At 50.9% G+C, this 19,466-nt stretch overlaps 1 protein-coding gene across 1 annotated transcript; it reads right to left on the reverse strand.

Moving 5' to 3' along the window:
• Positions 1–1,764: 1,764 nt before the first annotated feature.
• On the reverse strand, positions 1,765–19,457 carry spg11 (SPG11 vesicle trafficking associated, spatacsin). Its single transcript, XM_061704903.1, is given in 43 exon segments — positions 1,765–4,156; positions 4,263–4,414; positions 4,478–4,633; positions 4,714–4,790; positions 5,501–5,669; positions 5,737–5,856; positions 6,019–6,152; positions 6,235–6,369; positions 6,469–6,676; positions 7,003–7,151; positions 7,387–8,119; positions 8,273–8,487; positions 8,762–8,927; positions 9,137–9,244; positions 9,421–9,627; positions 9,709–9,939; positions 10,024–10,183; positions 10,262–10,370; positions 10,471–10,679; positions 10,740–10,902; positions 10,976–11,042; positions 11,222–11,386; positions 11,652–11,797; positions 12,063–12,169; positions 12,699–12,788; positions 12,790–12,894; positions 13,282–13,352; positions 13,354–13,478; positions 13,695–13,879; positions 13,942–14,069; positions 14,254–14,289; positions 14,291–14,326; positions 14,396–14,572; positions 15,128–15,297; positions 15,373–15,528; positions 15,609–15,705; positions 15,786–15,931; positions 16,495–16,868; positions 16,961–17,098; positions 17,771–17,972; positions 18,406–18,639; positions 18,783–18,958; positions 19,267–19,457. Coding segments are annotated over 43 exon segments (7,101 nt in total). The 3' UTR covers positions 1,765–3,978.
• Between the last annotated feature and the right edge of the window lie 9 nt (positions 19,458–19,466).

Raw genomic sequence — 19,466 nt, forward strand, 5'->3', positions numbered from 1 at the left:
AGGCTGGCCACTCTTGGGAAGGTTCACCACTGTTCCATGTTTGTGGATATATGTTCTCACTGTGGTTTGCTGGAGTCCTAAAGCTTTAGAAATGACTTTGTAACGCTTTCCAGACTGATGTCAATTATTTTATTTCTCATCGGTTCTTGAATTTCTTTGGGCTGTGGCATTTTGTTGCCATTTTTGTTTTGAGGATTTTTTTATTCCCCCCCCCCCCCCAACTTAATTTTGTTAGATTTCTTGATTGAACAAGTCTGGAGGTGGTCAGTGAAAATGAACTCATCTTTAAAAAAAATAAAAAGTGATAATTCATGATTTAACAAGGGGGTCAATTATTTTTTTCACCCACGGCCAGGTAGATTTGAATAATTTTTTTATCCTAAAATGATTATTAAAAAACTGCATTGTATGGTTATCTTTGTCCGATATTTACATTTGTTTGATCATCGTAACGTTAAAGTGTTGGTACTATGCAAAAAAGAATTTCAGAAGGGGGACAAATTCTTTTTTTGCGGCACCGTACATTGAATAAAACAATACGCGAGTTGAGTGCCTGGGCGTCAGTTGTGGCCGTAGCAGCTAGTTTATGAATGTGTTTATTACGTATATATTTAGTTACCGTTTGTTCAATAAAGCGATTGAAACCTCAATACTTGAACACTTGTGGTGGCATTACAATTCGTTCTAACTAGCAGTGGCAGGCTATATTTATTTAAAAAGGATCCCCATTAGCTTATGTCGTCGGGGTTTGATTATCTTCCTGGGGTCCACATTTAATCAACAATACATCTGTATCATACATCACTACAGTAGTTACACTTGATTCATCGATTCACTCGTTACTCAAACTACATGCTACATAGTTGAACAAAAGTCAACTAACACAAAAATCACCAGTTGTTAATCTGATAAAGGTGTGAAAAGAAAGTTAGAAAATCAAAAAAGGTATTTTGATCCTCAAGCAGCACCTCTTAGATGCAAAGTATCACATAGATGATAATAAAATCAGAGAAATAATTTGAGAAGTAAAAAAACAAAGCAATAACTTGACATTAATAAGTGTAACTTTTGTTTTTTTAAGTTGATGAAATAAAAATTCTTGGCAGATATCGAGTGCCATTTCATTCCATATTGAATCATGGTCTGAGCATATAAATTTAACCTTGTCAACTTGTTTAAAAGGTTCTTTGGATATATAGGATGTAGATTCAGTTTAGTTTTTCTTATTAGAATAGAATAAACAATACTCTTAGGTCTTTGGTCTATTAAAAACTAGCTTGTTTGATCATGTAATCCATCCTTGCACGAATTCCTTTGATAAAACAATATACGTTATACATTTTTGCTGCACTAAATTAGCATCGATACCTTGTGTTGGCGATCTTGAATGTGCTGTTGTACTACACAATGCACTCTCTCTTCTTTTTTTAAGTGTGAAATAATGCCAAACTTCGGGCATTGTCTTTTCCGCACTCTTTCGTCCTGGCTTGGCACCAACATGCAGTGGTACGGCACGTGCGGAAAAATTATCACTGGTTGGCGAGGCTGAGATTTTGCTTCAACTTTTTTTGTGATCAAATTATTTGTGGCAGCCCAGGTATAGGTTCTTTGCGTGATTAGCAGTGTTTTGTTCGCTCCAAACAGCTGTTGGAGTAACGGCAAAAAAGTATAACATTGGTGTCATCAGACCTTAATACATTTTCCCACATGCATTTGGCAGATTTCAAGTGTTTTTATTTTGTTTGTAAAATAAGCCCCATACATACGAATTAGACAGGAGATTGTTGCCATATGTACAACCCCAACTCCAATGAAGTTGGGACCTTGTGTTAAACAAATAAAAACAGAATACAATGACTTGCAAATCATGTTCAACTTATATTTAATTGAATACACTACAAAGACATTTAATTTTCAAACTGATAAACTTGATTGATTTTAGCAAATAATCATTAACTTAGAATTTTATGGCTGCAACAGATTCCAAAAAAGCTGGGACAGGTGGCAAAAAAGACTGAGAAAGTTGAGGAATGCTCATCAAACATCCCACAGGTCCAATCCATCCATTTTCTACCGCTTATCCGAGTTCGCGGGGGCAATAGCTTTAGCAGGGATGCCCAGAATTCCCTCTCCCCAACCACTCCATCCAACCGGCCACGTCCTTCTCGCTGATGATTCCTGCTGAGTCGTCATCTTGAAGGCGAGACATCTTTCTTTCGAAAAATCTAACATTTCCATCCATCCATCCATTTTCTACCGCTTATCCGGGTCGGGTCGCGGGGGCAGTAGCTTTAGCAGGGACGCCCAGACTTCCCTCTCCCCAGCCACTTCATCCAGCTCTTCCGGAGGGATCCCGAGGCGTTCCCAGGCCAGCCGAAGGATGTAGTCTCTCCAGCGTGTCCTGGGTCGTCCCCGGGGACGTGCCCGGAACACCTCACCAGGGAGGCATCCGAATCAGATGCCCCAGCCACCTCATCTGGCTCCTCGATGTGGAGGAGCAGCGGCTGTACTCTGAGATCCTCCCGGATGACGGAGCTTCTCACCCTATCTCTAAGGGAGAGCCCGGACACCCCGCGGAGGAAACTCATTTCGGCCGCTTGTATCCGGGATCTTGTTCTTTCAATCACGACCCACAGCTCGTGACCATAGGTAAGGGTAGGACTGTAGATCGACCGATAAATCGAGGGCTTAGCGCCTTCTTTATCACAATGTATCAATACAAAGTCCGCATCACTGCAGACGCTGCACCGAACCGCCTGTCGATCTCCCGTTCCATTCTTCTCGTGAACAAGACCCCAATATACTTAAACTCCTCCACTTGGGGCAGGATTTCATCCCCGACCCGGAGAGGGCATGCCGCCCTTTTCCGACTGAGGACCATGGTCTCAGATTTGGAGGTGCTGCGAACTGCTCCAGTGAGAGTTGGAGATCACGGCGTGATGAAGCCAACAGAACCACATCATCTCCAATAAGCAGAGATGCAATACTGAGGCCACCAAACCGGACCCCCTCTACACCTCAGCTGCGCCTATAAATTCTGTCCATAAAAGTTATGAACAGAATAGGTGACAAAGGGCAGCCTTGCTGGAGTCCAACCCTCACCGGACACGAGTCCGACTTACTGCCGGATATGCGGACCAAACTCTAACTCCGGTCGTACAGGGACCGAACAGCCCGTATCAGGTACCTCATACTCCAGAAGCACCCCCCACAGGACTCCCCGAGGGACAAGGTCGAACGCCTTCTCCAAGTCCACAAAACACGTAGACTGGTTGGGCGAAACTCCCACGCACCCTCGAGGACCGTGCCAAGGGTGTAGAGCTGTTCCACGGCCAGGACGAAAACCACACTGCTCGTCCCTGAATCAACTTCCCGACGGACCCTCCTCTCCAGCACCCCTGAATAGCCCTTACAAGGGAGGCTGAGGAGTGTGATCTCCTTGTAGTTGGAACACACCCTGTGGACCACCACCCCAGTCTCCCAATCCAGAGGCACTGTCCCCGATGTCCACACGATGTTGCAGAGGCATGTCAACTCGGACACTCGGTGACCTCAACCCCAGCAACCCCCGGCGGCAGATGCTGCGCTTCCCATCGCCACATGCAAGAAGAGCACAAAGACTTTGACAGGAAGTAGTCGATGAAAGGTGATAAGAAGAAGAAACCCGACACGTTTGACACCTGAGATGACGACGACGTTCTCACACACTTCAACACGCCCAAAGATGACGACACCTGACTTTGGAGTGACTCAGCAGTTTGTTCCTTGTGCAACTTTATTTGAGACAAAATATCTATTGTGTGTGATGTCATAGGATAGGGTATCATAGATAGATGGTTCTGTTTTTTTTTTTAATTTAAAAATAATTGAAAAAAGGTAAATATGCGGGGGTCCACTGTATATGATGTCATAGTATGAGATCTGAGTGATTTTGAGTCACGAGCCTTGTCCTTGTCTCTTTGTGTAACGTTTGGTGCGTCAGTGCGCGCCAATTGCATCGTTGAGGTAGCTGGAGGCGGCGGCGTCCTGCAGCAGCGTCTTGGTGACATCGTCGAGTTGTTGTCGGTACGCCAGGCGGTAGCGCAGGTAAATGTCGTCGCAATACGTCAGTAGGCGACGCACGTTCGCGGTCATGCCACAGGGGGCGCCGTCCAGCCTGAAATGCAAACAAGTAATGTCACACTGTACAGTGAACCTCCCTGCCGTATTCGCACTTCGGCACGGCAGATTTGGATTTTGTGTATGCGGCCACAGTGACTCACTTCTTAAAAATGTCCTCAAAGAGGCCAGAGGTTAGTGGGCGGAGTCTCTTCAGCTCATCCAAGTAGGCAAAGTCGGCGTTAAGGACCGTCTTCTGGTACACCAGCTCCGCCCAGTCCGGACTGTAGCCGTACGCCTCCGACAACACCAACACCTTTAACGTGTGACGACATCACGTCACGTGACATCATGTGACGTCGTGATGGCGGGCACCCACCTGGTAGCATCTGGGCAGCGCCACGGCGGCGTCCATCATATCAGCAGGCTGCAGGTTGACCAAGCGGAGGGCGGAGCCTTGATCGAGGAAGTGCAGCTGAAGCGTGACAAGCTTGGCCAATCGCACGCAGCGACTGGCCTGATGCACGCACGAGTCCTGTTACACACACCCACATGTACAGAGTAAACGCGGCTGTCAGGCAGACAGGAAGTTGTTGATGGCGAGCCGTGAATGACCTTGGCGAAGCTCTCTGCGGCATCCTTGAGCAGAGACAAAACTTTGAGCAGAGAACTTTTGAGCTCCGGCGACGACACTGCTGACAACAACAAGCACACAAGTCGATCTGATCTCATGCTCCAAAACCCTCCATTTTTGAGTGGGCCAAAACATCTCCGCAGAGATGTGAAAGACTCGCTGGCAGTTCGAGAAAACGCTCTATTTCAGTTGCTGCTGCTGAGGATGGCTCTACCAGTTTTTAGCTTTAGCTTTTCATAATTTTTTCACACAACGCCAGAAAGCTGTGAATAGTTGTTTTCCCTTAAGAAAGAAAATCACCATTTATGATTACTTGGGTTATACTTGTCTGATATTTTACATTTGTTCGGTGATCTTAAAGTGCGGAAACGATGCCGGAAAAGAAGAATTTGAGAAGGGGGCAAATACTTTTTCACGGCACTGTGTCGTGATGCCTTGAGATGAGCTTTTTTTTTTTTTTTTTTCCTCCGCTTCGACTTGCGACTGCCAGCTAAACTCAACTCACTTGAAAACAACCAAACTACGTTGCATTACGAAAGACTACCGCTAGCTTAAGGCTAACAGAAAATCAACACCTCGTTAAAACTACTTGCTGAGGGTCAGCAGCCAATAAAAGTAGTTATAGGTGATAATATTGCTACTAGTTACAACATGTAGTTATGGGTGGCCAACAACTTTTGCACAGTAGGCAATAAAAAAATTTTTGGGGGCTCGGTGCGGAACGGCCGGCAAAAGCGAGGGGGTTCGCCGTAGCCGTCTACATCTCACCCCAGGCCTGAGACCGGATAATCTTGAGCTGCGTCCGGGCCGCCATCTCGTGGTTCTCGCCGATCTCGCGCCTCATGCTGAAACACAGCGCCACCATGTTGTGCTTCTCGCTGTCCGCCGGCAGGCAGCACTTGATGTAGTCCAGCAGCGCCGTCTTCAGGCTCGAACTCTGGGGGCGGGGCGACACATCAGCATCAGTGTATCTGCACGTGTGTGCACAAGCATGCGTGTTGCACCTGTCCCCTGTCCATGTCCGTCTTCTTCCCGAGCAGCATCTCAAAGCGATGGTTCTGATGCAGCAGGTCAAACACGTACGTCATCTCGTTGTATCTGCCAATTCCCGTCAGCACGCGCACCTGAACGCACCATTGCTTCCTTCAATTTCTACGGCAACAGTTGGAAATGCCAGTCTTGGTGGTGAGTTCAATGGCTTGCAACTTATGTGGTTAGTTCAAGGTGTGGAACCGCAGCGTGTTAGTATGTGTGCAGGTTTTAAAAGAAGCGACGTCAGCGCTCACCAAGAGGCCGTAGTGCTCGCCGGGCGCCAAGTAGGCGTGGCTTAAGTGCCTGGCGGCCTGCAGGACTCTGACGATTCCTTCCATGTTACACGTCACGCTGAAGCAGTCGTGGGCCACGATCAGCAACTCCACAACTACACAACCACAACGTGAGTGACTGAGACACAATTGTGTGTATTAGGCGTGTATATGTAGATGCGTGTGCGAGCGTCATACTGCAGCCGAGGTCCCGCAGCGGCACGCCCTTCAGCTTTTCCAGAACTTTGAGTCCGACCAGGTTAGGATCCTCACACAAAGTAATCAGCTGGACCAGCGAGTCCCGACCCTCCGCTGGCCGGAACGCTTGCCTCTCTGCGCACACACGAACATCCAAACGTAAGAACACACGCACACAGAGAGAGACTGTATGTACGCGGCAACGTGAGCATCCGCTCTGTTGCCGCTGCGTACCACTTTGCATCTGGTGGGCGTGCTGCTCCTGCTTGGCGCGCACCAACGCGGCCGCCACCATCGCGGCTAAGACGTCGGCGGAGAAACTCTGAGCTCGGATGAACATTTGAGCGTTCCGGAAGCGTTCGGGATGATCGCGCAGCAGAAGCTTCTCGAGAACGCGGCCGGGATCTTCGCTGCTCAGCTCCGTAAAGGGACACTGCAGCTCCTGTCAACAGGCACGCACGCGCAAAGACACACACATACATGCACCCGCGTGCACACAAAAATGCGCAAAGACGCACACACATAAACGGGTAAACGCACACAAAAGATGTGCGCACAAATACACAGACAAACAGAAACACGCAAACACGAACAAATAGCCACATACACACAAAAAGATGCATATACACACACAAAAGGCACATTAACACAGGCAGATAAACACATATACACACACACAAAACTGTGTCAATACTCCAAGAGTTCCGAGAGGACATTTGATCGATTAATCGATTGATTGATCGATGAATGGATAATGCTGCCGTCTACCTTGGAGAGCTGGTAGAGGATGAGGACTTGTTTGCAGTAGCCGTTACCATGGTGACACTGCTCAGCCATCTTCTGCAACTGGACGGCGACGTCGTCTTCGGCAAGAGGAGGAAGCAGCGCGAAGGACGACAAGCTGCTCACAGACGGCGCTGACGAAACAAAAAGGTGACCATCACTTCGCGATTATGCTAACGTGCTAGCATAGGGAGCGACGGTTCCAGATTGTCAAGTCGTGAAAATGAGTTGCAGACGGCCTGCAACTAACAAGAAACTAAATATGTGTGAGGAAATGAAATCGGTTTACAGATGGTAGTCAAATCATGAACATCAATGAAAAGTGGCCACCAACTGATGAAAACGAGTTGCTGACAGTGTGTTCCTCACAGGCGTGTAGGAGCCTCCGGGGGGGCACTTCGGGCTCATCCGGCATCTGGTGGGTTTGGGGTCCGAGTTCTCCGGACGCCAGGGCTCGGCAGCGCAGAAGCAGCCAGAGATCTGGATGGTAGAGCGAGAAGTATCGACAGGCGCGGCTGACTTCGTGGACGCTTCCCGCGTCCAACGCGGCGTCCAGCAGCAGCGCCAGCGTCTTCTTCTCCGCCGGTTCAAGGAGCGGATCCGCGTCCGCGCGTTCCTCGGCCGGACCGGGAAGTCCTTCCGGGCTGAGGAGCGCGTCCGGGCGGAGCTCCGGAATGTCGCAGAAGGAAAAGTCCTTCATGAAAAGGTCGTACGCGTTGACGTCCGGCGGAAGGAGGTTGAAGACGCTCTCCCTCCGCATGGCGGCCACCAGGGCGTGCTGTCGGACGCGGCCCACCCACAGCCTCTTCTCCAGGCTCTCCATCTGCTCCACTGGAGCCGGCTGCCGCAGCGACAGCCAGCGGGCGGCCGCGGCGAGCAGCAGGCAGCCTTCTCGCGCCGCCCGCAGCTCCGACTGAAACTCCGAGGCCGTCGACGACTCGGACAACGCGGAGTCCGCCTGGGACAGGTAAAAGCGCGCAGCCGAGTCGGGATCCACGTGCTCGTCCTCCAGCTGTTGGTGACACTTCCTCCAAAAGCACACGCGACTCTCTAGCCGGGACCACTGGCGCGTGGAACGCTGAAGCTCCAGCTCCTGGACCAGCTTCACAGCCACACAACCAACATGGCGCGTTTTAGAATCAAAACATCATACGGGTACACACAGGGATTCGAAACAAGGCCAGAAAACATGCCGAGACAGGAAGTAGAACCATGGCGACAAGTAATGAGCAGACAGGAAGAGGAAGGTTGCTACCTGACACATGAGCAGCCGTTGTACAGGAAGTTGCGCGAGCGTGGCGACGCTTTGTGCTCGTGCGTAGAATCCTCTCGCCTGCAAAGCGTCGACAGTGGCCTGGAACTCCTCCTGCTGGACGGAGGACGAATTACATTGCAACAACCTGGGAGACACTGCCACTCCTGAACCCTGCAGGAGGTCACTCAGCTGACTCAGCTTCCTGAAGTCGAGACCTGCACGCACACGACGCGATCAGAATCCTCTTTTGCCATGTCCAAAAAAACACACAAGGAATTTGTCTCCGGTAGTTGGAGCCGCTCTAGTACGACAACAGACAGTCAAGTGACAGAGAACACTTTGGAGACTTCAAGGAGTGTACGCGGTTTAAAGTGACGAGTAGTGCGATCATTTGGGACAATGTCGATTGTGCAAATGTGATGTGACATGATAACGATGTGTCCATAAGCTCCTCCTTAGCCTGTTGTGTTGTGTTGTGTGTCCTCTCACCGTTGTCCTTGTTCATCATGTCGACGTCAGCCAAGACCTGCAGGAGGCGCCGCAGCTCAAAGTGTGAGCGCGCACACTGACACAAGTGTAAGAGTAAAAACCATGCCTCGCTACACAGCCACTGCAGCGGCAGACCACCAGGGGGCGCATCGCCGCTGATGCTCAGCTGCACGGCACAGGAAGGAGAAAAAGGAGATAAAGACGATGAGCCATGGAGAGGAGGAGTGGTGAAGTATGAAAATGATGAATAAGAATGGTAAAGACGACGTGATAATAATGAGTGGTGATGATGATGAAGAGTGATGAGGCGTCATCAAGAAAGATGCTGATGATGAAGATGAGGCATGCTGCGTTGTGCGTGCATCGTTTACTGACATTGGTGATGTTTGTGTGGAAGTTTTGGAGTTTGACTTTGGCTTCGGTGAAGTTCTTGTGGTCGCAGCAGAGCAAGAACATGCTGAGCACGTCCAGCAGGGGGCAGTCCTGGCAGGACAAAAAAAAAAAAACAACAACAACAAAAGCACCATCAGGAGCTGACGCCCAAGACATGGCACATTTTAAATTTGGGGTTACAGTTTTTTAATTGCCCTTTAACACACACACACGTGTATGCACACGCACACAACAACCTCAGGGTGTAAGACAGTGGTGGTGTTTACCCGCATGAAGAGTTGGAACCCCCGTAGGAGAGTTTGGGCCCCCAGCAGGCCCCGGCCCAGGAGGGTCCTCCAGATGACTGACAGGTGGTGCAGGGTCCACCGATGGGGCTCGAGGGGAGACGACAGGCGGGTGGCGACTTCCCGGGCGGTGACGTCGTCGATGACTGTGAGAAGCCACGTGCACAGGCACGGCACAAGCCCTGCCTCCTGTCAATCAACACGCGCACGCTAAGGGATCTGGCTAACGCTAGTGGTGTGAGCTTTGACGGTAGGCGGGGCTAAGGTCACCTGTACACAGGCAGCGAGCACGGCCAATGAGTGGCTGCGATGCGTCAACGCCTCCTGCAGCAGGTACCTGCTAGGCTCCGCCTCCTCCTGACTCCGCAGCAGCAACTGGAAGAGGCCTCGGGGGGACGCCGGCGCCGCCGAGGACCCCCGGGTGTAGAACGGCAGCTCACCAAACGCCACGTGAAGGTGGTCCTGGAGGGCGGGACTAAACTGAGACACCAGAGAGCCAACCTGGCCGTACAGGAAGTAGAACCAGAGTAAGACAGGAAGTAGAAAGTGACGAGACCGGAAGTAGAAACATGGTGGTCACGTCACCTGCTGTGCCGTGAAGTGATGAAGTTGTACGAACAACAGGAAGTGGAGGAAGTGTCCGTCACGCGCACAGTGGGCGGGATAAATGCTGCTGAGAGGAAGTCCGTGAAGACGACAAAACTCCACTGGCAACGACCAATCCTGAGCCGCCTCCCACGAACATCTGACCGTACAAAACAAACATGACCACGATGACGGCAAAGATGACAACGACGACCTTACAAACGATGATGATGCTCACCTGTTGACATCTTTGACTTCCAGGCTGTCAATCACAGCTGCTTCCAGGTAGCCAATCAGCTCCTCCGCTGCTCCTGGCTCCGCCTCCACCAGCTTGACACCTTTGGACACTGACGACGCCGTGCACGTCTTTACAAGCTACTTTGCGTTTATAAGTTGTGTGTCTGTTTGTGTGTAGTGTGTAGATACTGTGTGTGTTTGTGTGTCTACCCAGGGTGTGCAGAGGCCACGTGTGTCCACAGTGCGTTTGCTTGAGTTTCCAGTGCGTCCAGACGGCGTTGAGGACCTTGACGTCCACTCGCATTCGGTGGCTGCCGAGGCCGAGAAGCTCACAGAAGCAAACTGCGGCAGACACCGCCGACGGCGAGTCGAAATTCCGCACCGCCAAAACGTGTACCCGCTGCCGGGCCTGCTGCAAACTGACGTGCACAAGATCAAAGTCTGATCTCACCAGTGACTCTGAGCGGTTCACGTCTCACGTTGGGCCGACGCGCTGGCAGCCGATCAGCTGCTGCAGCAGGAAGGTGGCAAAGGCGACGGCCGGCCGGCCGCGTCGCAGGTAGTACGGGAAGTCCAGCCGCTCTACCAGGGCGAAGGCATCCACCAGGTGCGGGCTGGAGAAGTGAGGTAGCTCCGTGGTTTCTGCGGCGACGCGGAACACACGAATTCAGCTGGCCGTCACGCGATCGGGTAGCGCGTGTGCCAATCGACCTACCGACGGAGTTCAGAGAGTTTGCCGCCTGCCAGCCGAACAGTCGGCAAGGGTCCAGAGGATGCAGTGCCTGCAACGACCACGAGGAGGCACTGAGCACCACAAGCAGCATTTTTGAAAACTTGTGAGCACCATCTTAAAGATAAACACACTCGAATATACTCATTTGTGGCTGCCCAATAGGCAGACAGTGTATTGTGAATTTGTATTTTGAGCACATTATAGCTATTTATTTATTTCTTGGCCCACCTGCAGAAGGTGGTACACGGACACGTCTGTGAAGGGGCCGGGCGCTCGCGGTCCTGCCGGGAACAGCGCTGCCTTCAGTTTGGGGTACGCCATCAGCGCCATCTTCATCAGCTGTGGGTCCACGGAGCACTCCGCCCGGGAACGATTTTCACCCTGCACCACCACCTGCCAAACAGGAAGCAGCCCACAACTCTGTGAAAGGGGGACAGGTCAGGGTGAATGAGTGTGTAAAGTAGTGTGAAATACTCAAGTGTGAAAGGGGCACAATTAGTGTATAAGTCATACTAACTTAAACTATAAAGGGATAGAAGTTGGCATAAAAGGGTATGTGTCAGTGTGAGGTCTTTGTAAAAAGGGTGCAAGTCAGCGTTAAAGGGGTAAAAGTCATTGTCGAAGCTGTGTGAAAGTCGGTCGCGGGCACAAAGCCGACCTGGTCGATGCCCCCTGGGGCGAACATGATGGTGGCGAGGGCGAGGAGGCTGTGACCCTCCAGAAGAAGAGAACTGAGCGACGGCGGACTTCCTGGTAGAAGAACTTGAGCGCACGTCAAACTGGCCTGGTAGACCAGCGCCGGCTCTGAAGGACACACAGGAAGTAGAAGAAGAGAATAACTGTGATTAGCTAAATGTGTGAAAAGAGGCGGGTCTTGGGTTTATCATCATCCAATCTACTGGTTTCACATCAATCTTGTAAACCATGAACAATGGCGACCACATTGATTCTCCAACTGACAATGACTCGTCGTGTGATAAAACGGTCGGCGTGATAAATCCCGTATACCTATGCAACTACCGGTATGCATGCGTTTATTTATATACAGTAGATCTATGCGACGTCCCACCTGTCAGGTTCGTGGTGATCTCTTGCATTTTTACCATCAACTCCGACCAGGGCTGGGAGTGAGTCGGCCCTCCGTTGGACAGCACAGGGCAGTTCCTGGGAGTCAACCTGCCCACAAACAACACGATAGACTTTCCCTCACAAGATAAATGAAGTACCTGCCTACTTACCCACAGCGCTGTGAAAAAAGTGTTTTCCCCGTCCCTGATTGTTTTGCTTACTTTATCACACTGAAATGTTTCAGATCATTGAAGCAATTTCAATCGCACTAAGACAACACAAGTAAATAATGTAATCCCGCTTTCCTTACCACCCCGTGATGGACTTTCCAGGTACGAGACTTCTGGCGTGCATAAGCGGCTCATGGGAGCGCAATTGCGTCAGCGGCTAACTGAATCAAAACAAGTGATACGATGTTTAATTTATTCATTAAGGGGAAAAAAATACCAACCTTTCTGATCCAAAGTGAAAAGGTAATTGCCCCGTGAACACTAAATACAATCAAGTTTTTTTGCAATTGCTGTGGAGAATTTCTGGTGACACTGTAGTTCGCAAAACTGTTTGAACTCACATATTGGATTTTTTTTTTCCCCCAACATGAACTGAAAGTTTAACATCTAAAAAGTGGCAAGCGCACCTGTAGTGCTCCAGGTAGGCGTAGAGGAGAAACTGCAGGTGGCGCTCCAGACACCAACCGATGACCCGCGAATGGAAGTCCAGGCCGATGGTGCCGAGGGACGGGCGGCGGCGACGACATCAGACCGCCGGCCTGAGCTACGCGCCACAAAAGTTGATCCAGGTCAGACAGCTCGTCAGGGATGAACACGCCCCGCCTGGGGGGGTTATGGCGGCGTGAAAGCAAGAAAACAAGTCAGTGTAGAAGAGTTATAAGCCAGTACACGTATGTCAGTGTGAAAGGGTTATGCCGGTGTGAAAGGTGTACAAATTAGCGGGAAAGGGGTACAGGTCATTTGAAAAGGTTAAACGTCAGTGTGAGAGGGTAAAATGTGTAAAAGAGGTATATGTCAGTGTGGGGTAGAAGTCAGCGTAAAAGGGGTACAAGTTAACATGAAAGGGATCAAACAAAGTGTAAAAATGTTATGAAAGTTAGTGTGGAAGTGTGGAATATGAAAGGCGTACAAAACAGCGGGAAAGTGGTAGAAGACACAGGAAATCTTCAACGTGTTTGGCCGCATGACGGTCGTGAACGCATGTCCCACCTGGCGAGCGTGTCCAGGATTTCCTCCCTGAGGAAACGGCTGCTCAGCGTGTTGCCGTTGACCACGTCCGCCTGTCAGCTTTGGCCACCGGGCGGCGCCAGAGGCCTCGCCGCTCTCCATCCAGGACACCAGGGCGGCGTGGTTGTGCAACGAGGTCATGTGACCCCACAGCACCGCGCCCTCGCACCAGGTTAACTCTGAACATTGCATCAGGGATGTACTGTTCAGTTTCAATACAGACAAAACTGTTGGTACCCCTCAGTTTTTCTGGGGTCCAATTATTTTTGTAGATATATATATATATATATATATTATTTTTTTTAAATGATTCTGTCGAACCACAATTCAAAAGCATTGTTTGATTTTCAGCCATTGAAACAATGCGGCCACATCAGGAATGTTGGCTCTCCTACCGCAACGCTGGCGTCTGGACAACAAGATGGCCGCCCTGCTGCTCTGTTCCCAGTTCATCACCCAATCCAGCCTCACTTCCTGCCAAAGCCCCGCCTCTTGCTGCTCACGCATTTTCTGTCCCAGCAATTCCTCCAGGACGTTCCCGCCTCCCGCTGCTTCCTCGCGCAGGACCAACTGTAGCGGCCTGGACGATGGGCAGGTGATGTCACGTTATCGCGGCGGCCGCTCGACGGCGGGTTTGGTCACCTGCTCCCCGAAGCGCCGTCTGCGTGGCGGTGAAGCGGTAGAGAGGCCAAATGCGTCGCCTCCTTGATGAACGCCACGCTGCCCAGCTCCTCCTCGGAAAAGTAACGCCGTCTGCGCAGCTCCTCCCCCTGACGAAGCAATGACGAGTCAGGAAGAAAATGAACAAAACCAACACCGTGTGACACTAACATGTGATGTCACACATGAGCAAATGACTGTAAGTGTAAAGGGGGTACTAGTCATTGTAAAAGGTGTATAAGTCAGTGTGAAAGGGGGTACACGTCAGCACAAGACAGGAAGCAGACGACTGACCACAAACTCCCTGAGGTCCCTGTCGTGCGTGTAGACTGCAGATGCGATGCAGTTCCTTCTTCACGTTGAAACCCTGACAAAAAGACAAGAACGGGTGTCGTTGGAGGAGGAGCTAAAACAGACTTCCTGTCCAGACACCCACCATGTTGGTGAGGAGCGTGATGGCGGTCAGAAGGTCTCGTCCCTGCAGACACGAGTAGACCAGGCGCAGACCCATCGCCCGCAGGGCCGGTAGACGCCCCTCGGGGAGGCCTCGCCGTCTAAACACCGCCTGGGCTCTGGGGATCTGATTGGTCAGAACGGACAGGCGGACCACTTCCTGTAAAAGGGTCATATGCCCGTTTGAAAGGGGAATGTCAGTGTAACGGTGCGTTCACACCGGACGCGAATTGAACCATTTGCAACTGTTGTTGCTTGTACTTCACTGTGAGACAAGCTAGCAATAGCATTAGCTAAAGTTTTAGCACAGCCACTGCCCACCAGTGATACCAAAAACAAAAACTGACAACACTGTTTTCCGGTTACGTGTGTCGCGAATGAAGCGAATTCACATTCGGCGTGTACACAGCGATACACAACTCCCACGATCAAAGTCGCGCTAGTAAAACGAGGTGAAACTTTGCTTCGCGTCCGGTGAGAAGGCAGCATAAAAGCGTTACGTTTCAGTGAACTGGGAAGGGGTTAAATGTCAGTGTGAAAGTCATACATGACAGTGTGAAAGGTGCGCGCCAGTATGCCCGACGGAAGGCCACGCCTCCTAAACACCTCCTGAGCTCTCAGAAACTCATTGGTCGGGACTGAGCGACTGACAACTCCCTGGCGTGCCCACGCACGCGGTGGGGGGGGGGGAATAAACAAGCAAATGAGGAGTCACCTCTGTGTGAAGCCCCTCCCACTCTTCGTCCTCCTCCTCCTCCACGGATGCTTGCTCTTTGCGGTCTTTGGTGCCGTGTGCAGGCCACGGATATTTCTTCAAGAAGGTCCTGAGCTCTGTCAGGTACTCGCTCAGAACGTCCACGCATCCACGCACATCTTCGTCCTCATCTGCACAACGCACACCCGCACACGATGCTAATGCTGAAGTAGCATTGTGCTGTGCGTGCACGCTCGCCGTCTTACAGTTCTTGTGCGTTAGCACGTAGCGTATCTGCGCGTTGACGAAACTCAGCGTGACGTTGAGCAGCTGCTCCGAGAACTGGCGGCTCTGCGCGTCGTTGCTCGATTCCCTGATGGCGGCACACAGCAGGTCCAAGGCGGGACATAACGTCTGGACGCCTGTGTGGAGGAAAACACACAAACATTGTATGTGCATTCCCCCCCCCACACCAATTTTCTCCTCAAACGTTGGGTCGTACGTTCCGTGAAGCCGGCGTCGCTGGGCGCCGTCAGAAGATCTTCTTTGCTCTTCAGGTAGAAGTCCACCGTGTCCAGCTGCCGGTTCTTAACTCCCGCCTGCACGACGACAGTGGCGCACAAAATGGACGACGCGGGCGAAGGCACGCCGGCGGGACGACTCGGGCTCCGCCTCCTACCTTCAGGGAGTGGATGGGGATGGAGCAGCGCCCCCATTTGTTGAGGTGACAAAGCGCGTCCGCGGTGGCCGCGCTGCCGAACATCATCAAGCTGCTGAGGAGCTCCCGCTGCGACACCGAGAACAAAACCTGGAACATTCCCGACTCTGCGCAGGACATTGGACGAGCGCCAATCAGAAATCCCAAAGCTGTTTTTTCTTAAACTAAAGTGAAGCCCCTTTGTGCATTTATTCCATATTCTTAATATCCGGCTTATGGTCCATTAAGTAGTACAGTTTTTTCCTCGCTAGTAAGACAGTTCAGCGCACTAGTAAAATGACTGTCGCACTACTAACACTGCAAAACTGTGCGCTCCTTGCCATGTATGTGCTACTAGTGAAGCGCTATAGATGTTGACTAGAAGAATGCTATGGTGTCTTTCATAGTACCAGTAGCACGCAGTTGTACCACAGCAGTAACATGTAGTTCGACGAGTACACCAAATTTGCCCTACTAGTGAGGATTTTGAGCATACTAGTACACGGAGCTATAACTGGATATCAATGATGGAGAATATTTGCACAAATGGCTTAGCCTTGATATCCAACTTAAGCTTCCTGTACTAGTACATTGTTCATACAATTCGGCACACAAGTAGAATGACCGTCTTACTAACAGCTGGACATCAAGGATGGAGAATAAATGCTCAAGGGGCTTCCCACAGACTCACTCTTGAGGAGCACAGCGTGATGTTTCTGTCCACACAATTCCACCGCCGCCGCCGCCGCCGCCTGGTGGTAGCTCACGCTCCCGGACCCCAAGTCCCACAGGACGGCGGTGGTCCGCATGTTTGCGGGGGACGCTAGCACCAACATAGCAGAGAAGTCGCAGACGGACAGCAAAGACGGGACGGACGACTCCGGGACGGCCAGGGCGACGGCGACGCCCCCCGCGGGGACTCTGGCGCGGGCCGGGGGTGCGGCCGGGAGGGACCCGTGGCGTGGGAGCGACGAGGACCAGGAGGCGGCGACCGGTCGCAGCGCCGAGGGCGAGGAAGACTTCTGGGCCGCGTTGAACATGGACGCCAGACGAGACCCCCAAGACCTGCTCAGGGAGTCCGAAATCAGAACTGCGAGGCGGGTGGACTAACCGCGAGGTCTGGGCTCCAAAAATAAGAAATCTGAGCAGGAGTTCACCGGTCAGCATTGAAGTCGCGTCCCAGCGCGGCCAGGCTGCAGTTGGCGCTCGTCACGTTGTCCTCGTCCATCGGTTGCTGGGGTCTCAGGGGCGGGCCGGTGGGCGTGGCCTGACACAGCAGGTGCTCGGGGTTCCTCCTGGAAGAAGACGAGGACGACGGGGGAGGTCAGAGAGGGCGGGGCGAGGTCATCGCATTCACACGCACGCAAACGCATTTGAATAATAAATTCGTAACTTTGTTTTTGTCCAGTAATGAAAAACAAAAATATTTCATCTTTTAAATAAAACCATCACCAAAAATAATAATACAAATAGTACAAAAATCTATCAAAAAAATATTACCTGCTTTGTTGAAAAGGTATAATCATTTTTTTTAAATTTAAAATTTAAATAATACTATCATTTTTTAATTCATTACTAATGATCATCTAAACTAGATAAAAAAAGATCAATAATCATTTATACTCTAAATCATATAAATATATCATTAAAAATACAAAAATATAAAAAGTACAAAACTCAAAAAACTTCTGTCAAAACGTATAATAAATTCCAAAATATTACTGTTCAACGATCAAATACTAACAATGATCGTAAAATACTTCAAATTAAAAAATATACATTTTAAATCATAAAAAAAATAAAAACAAAAATCGAACAAAAAAATGACCTATATTGAAGAGGTACAATTATTAAAAACAATTACATCTTATTAATTAATAACATGCAGCACATAAGACAATATATTATTATTATTATAAAAAGAAAACAAGAAAAAAAAAGAAGAAAAAGATGATGATGAACTCTACCCGAAGTAGTGGTCAAGGTCGATGGCGGCGGCGGCGTTGTCGCACGTCAAGACGACAGCTGTGCTCATGTCGGCCGAGACCTCCAGGTGACGCAATCGTGACCACGAGGCGGCCGTCTCCGTCGCCGCCGTGAGGCCCCCGCTCAGGTAGGCGGGAACGTCCACGAAGGCCAGCAGGTCGCCGTCGGTGACATCGTAGATGGCTGGGTGCCCAGTTAAGAGGTTTGAACACCATCCTGCTCCTTTTGTTTGTCGCTTTTTCGACAAATAGTCGTTCGAGGGGGCGGAGAAGTCGCCGACAGCTTTTGCGAACCACCTCCTCTCTGTTTGCAGCCAATTAATAGAGCGACTTAATCGCCCAGCCCTACGTGAAAGTCACCATCACAAACCCTTGTTGTTGATGATAAATCTTCAATCTGGTATACGTGCGAACCTATGTCGGCATTTTGGATATTTTAATATAAAATACTTTTTTGTGGATGTGTCAGTTTTAGTGTAAAAAGCTCTGGAAAGCTTTTGAAAAGTTATTTTAACTCTACATATATGTATACATCTCGCGACATAAACAGAGGTTAACTGTACGCAAAACAAACAAAAGTCATCGCCCCGGCAACCATGTCTACGCACTGAGGATACAGACGAGTCCGCTCTCGCCGAGGGCGAAGGCGACGTGTTGGCGCACGCAGCAGCGGACCACGGCCGCCGCGCCGCTACCGCCCTTCGCCGGGCTCAGGCGGCAGCAGCTGAGCGCCCGTGCGGCTTTCTGCCCGGGCGACCACTCCAGCCGCAGCAGACGGTCGCCGTCCAGGAACACTTGGCAGCGTCCCGACGCGAATGACAGCACGCGCGCCACCCGCGGGGCGTGCGCACCTAGACATGCAATCGTGACACGTGAAAGCGTTAGCACCAAGGCTCCACCTCTGAGCTTCATTCACGCCAACGCGGTCGCCATACTCTTAGCTTTTTTTTGCTCGAGACATAAATTAAGGTGGTGCCAGTACTGGAGTACTCACACTCGTCCTGCAGGAGGCGCTGTGCAGGACACTCGCCAGCTGGGCGAACTGAGAGCGACATTCCTCTCCGGGCGTCCACCTCCAACATCCTCAGCTGGCAGCTGGAGCCCACTGCCAGCAAGCGCTTGGCTCCGCCTCCTCCAGGCCCAGCAATCACAGGCTCCTCCCAGCGAAAGCTGCGGGAAGAACGAACACGAAATCCAGGTGTGAAAAACCTGTTGCATCATTCCCAAAAAAAGACTCCTGTGGCTGTATTAGCTTCAAAATACCTGGCCTGGAGGTATCCAAACAAATATAGAATTCACTAGGAGCTGTTTGAAGGTTTATAATTACAGTAACATCTAGTCTAATTTCCGTTAGCCTGTCGATGGCATATCATATTCTATGTTAGCATTTAGCTAGTGGAATTTGGGGGGGGGGGGGGGGGGGGGTGCCAGCCAGAGTGGGCTAACAATTGCAATGAAGGTAAAAGAAGGGGACTCACTCCTGGTAGCATCCGTCCAGCAAGACTGGAGCAGCCTCCTCGTCGGCCGGGTCCCACAACACCAGCGTCCCGTCGAGCTCCAGGCAGCCGAGCAAAGTGCCACCGGGGGCCAGCTGAGCCTTGACCACGTCGTTGACCTCGCGCCAGTGCCGCTTGCCCGGCAGGAGAGCCACCTCCAGGGCGGACGCCATCTTGTCCCC

This window comes from Phycodurus eques, chromosome 2, assembly GCF_024500275.1.
Source record: "Phycodurus eques isolate BA_2022a chromosome 2, UOR_Pequ_1.1, whole genome shotgun sequence".
NCBI lineage: Eukaryota > Metazoa > Chordata > Actinopteri > Syngnathiformes > Syngnathidae > Phycodurus > Phycodurus eques.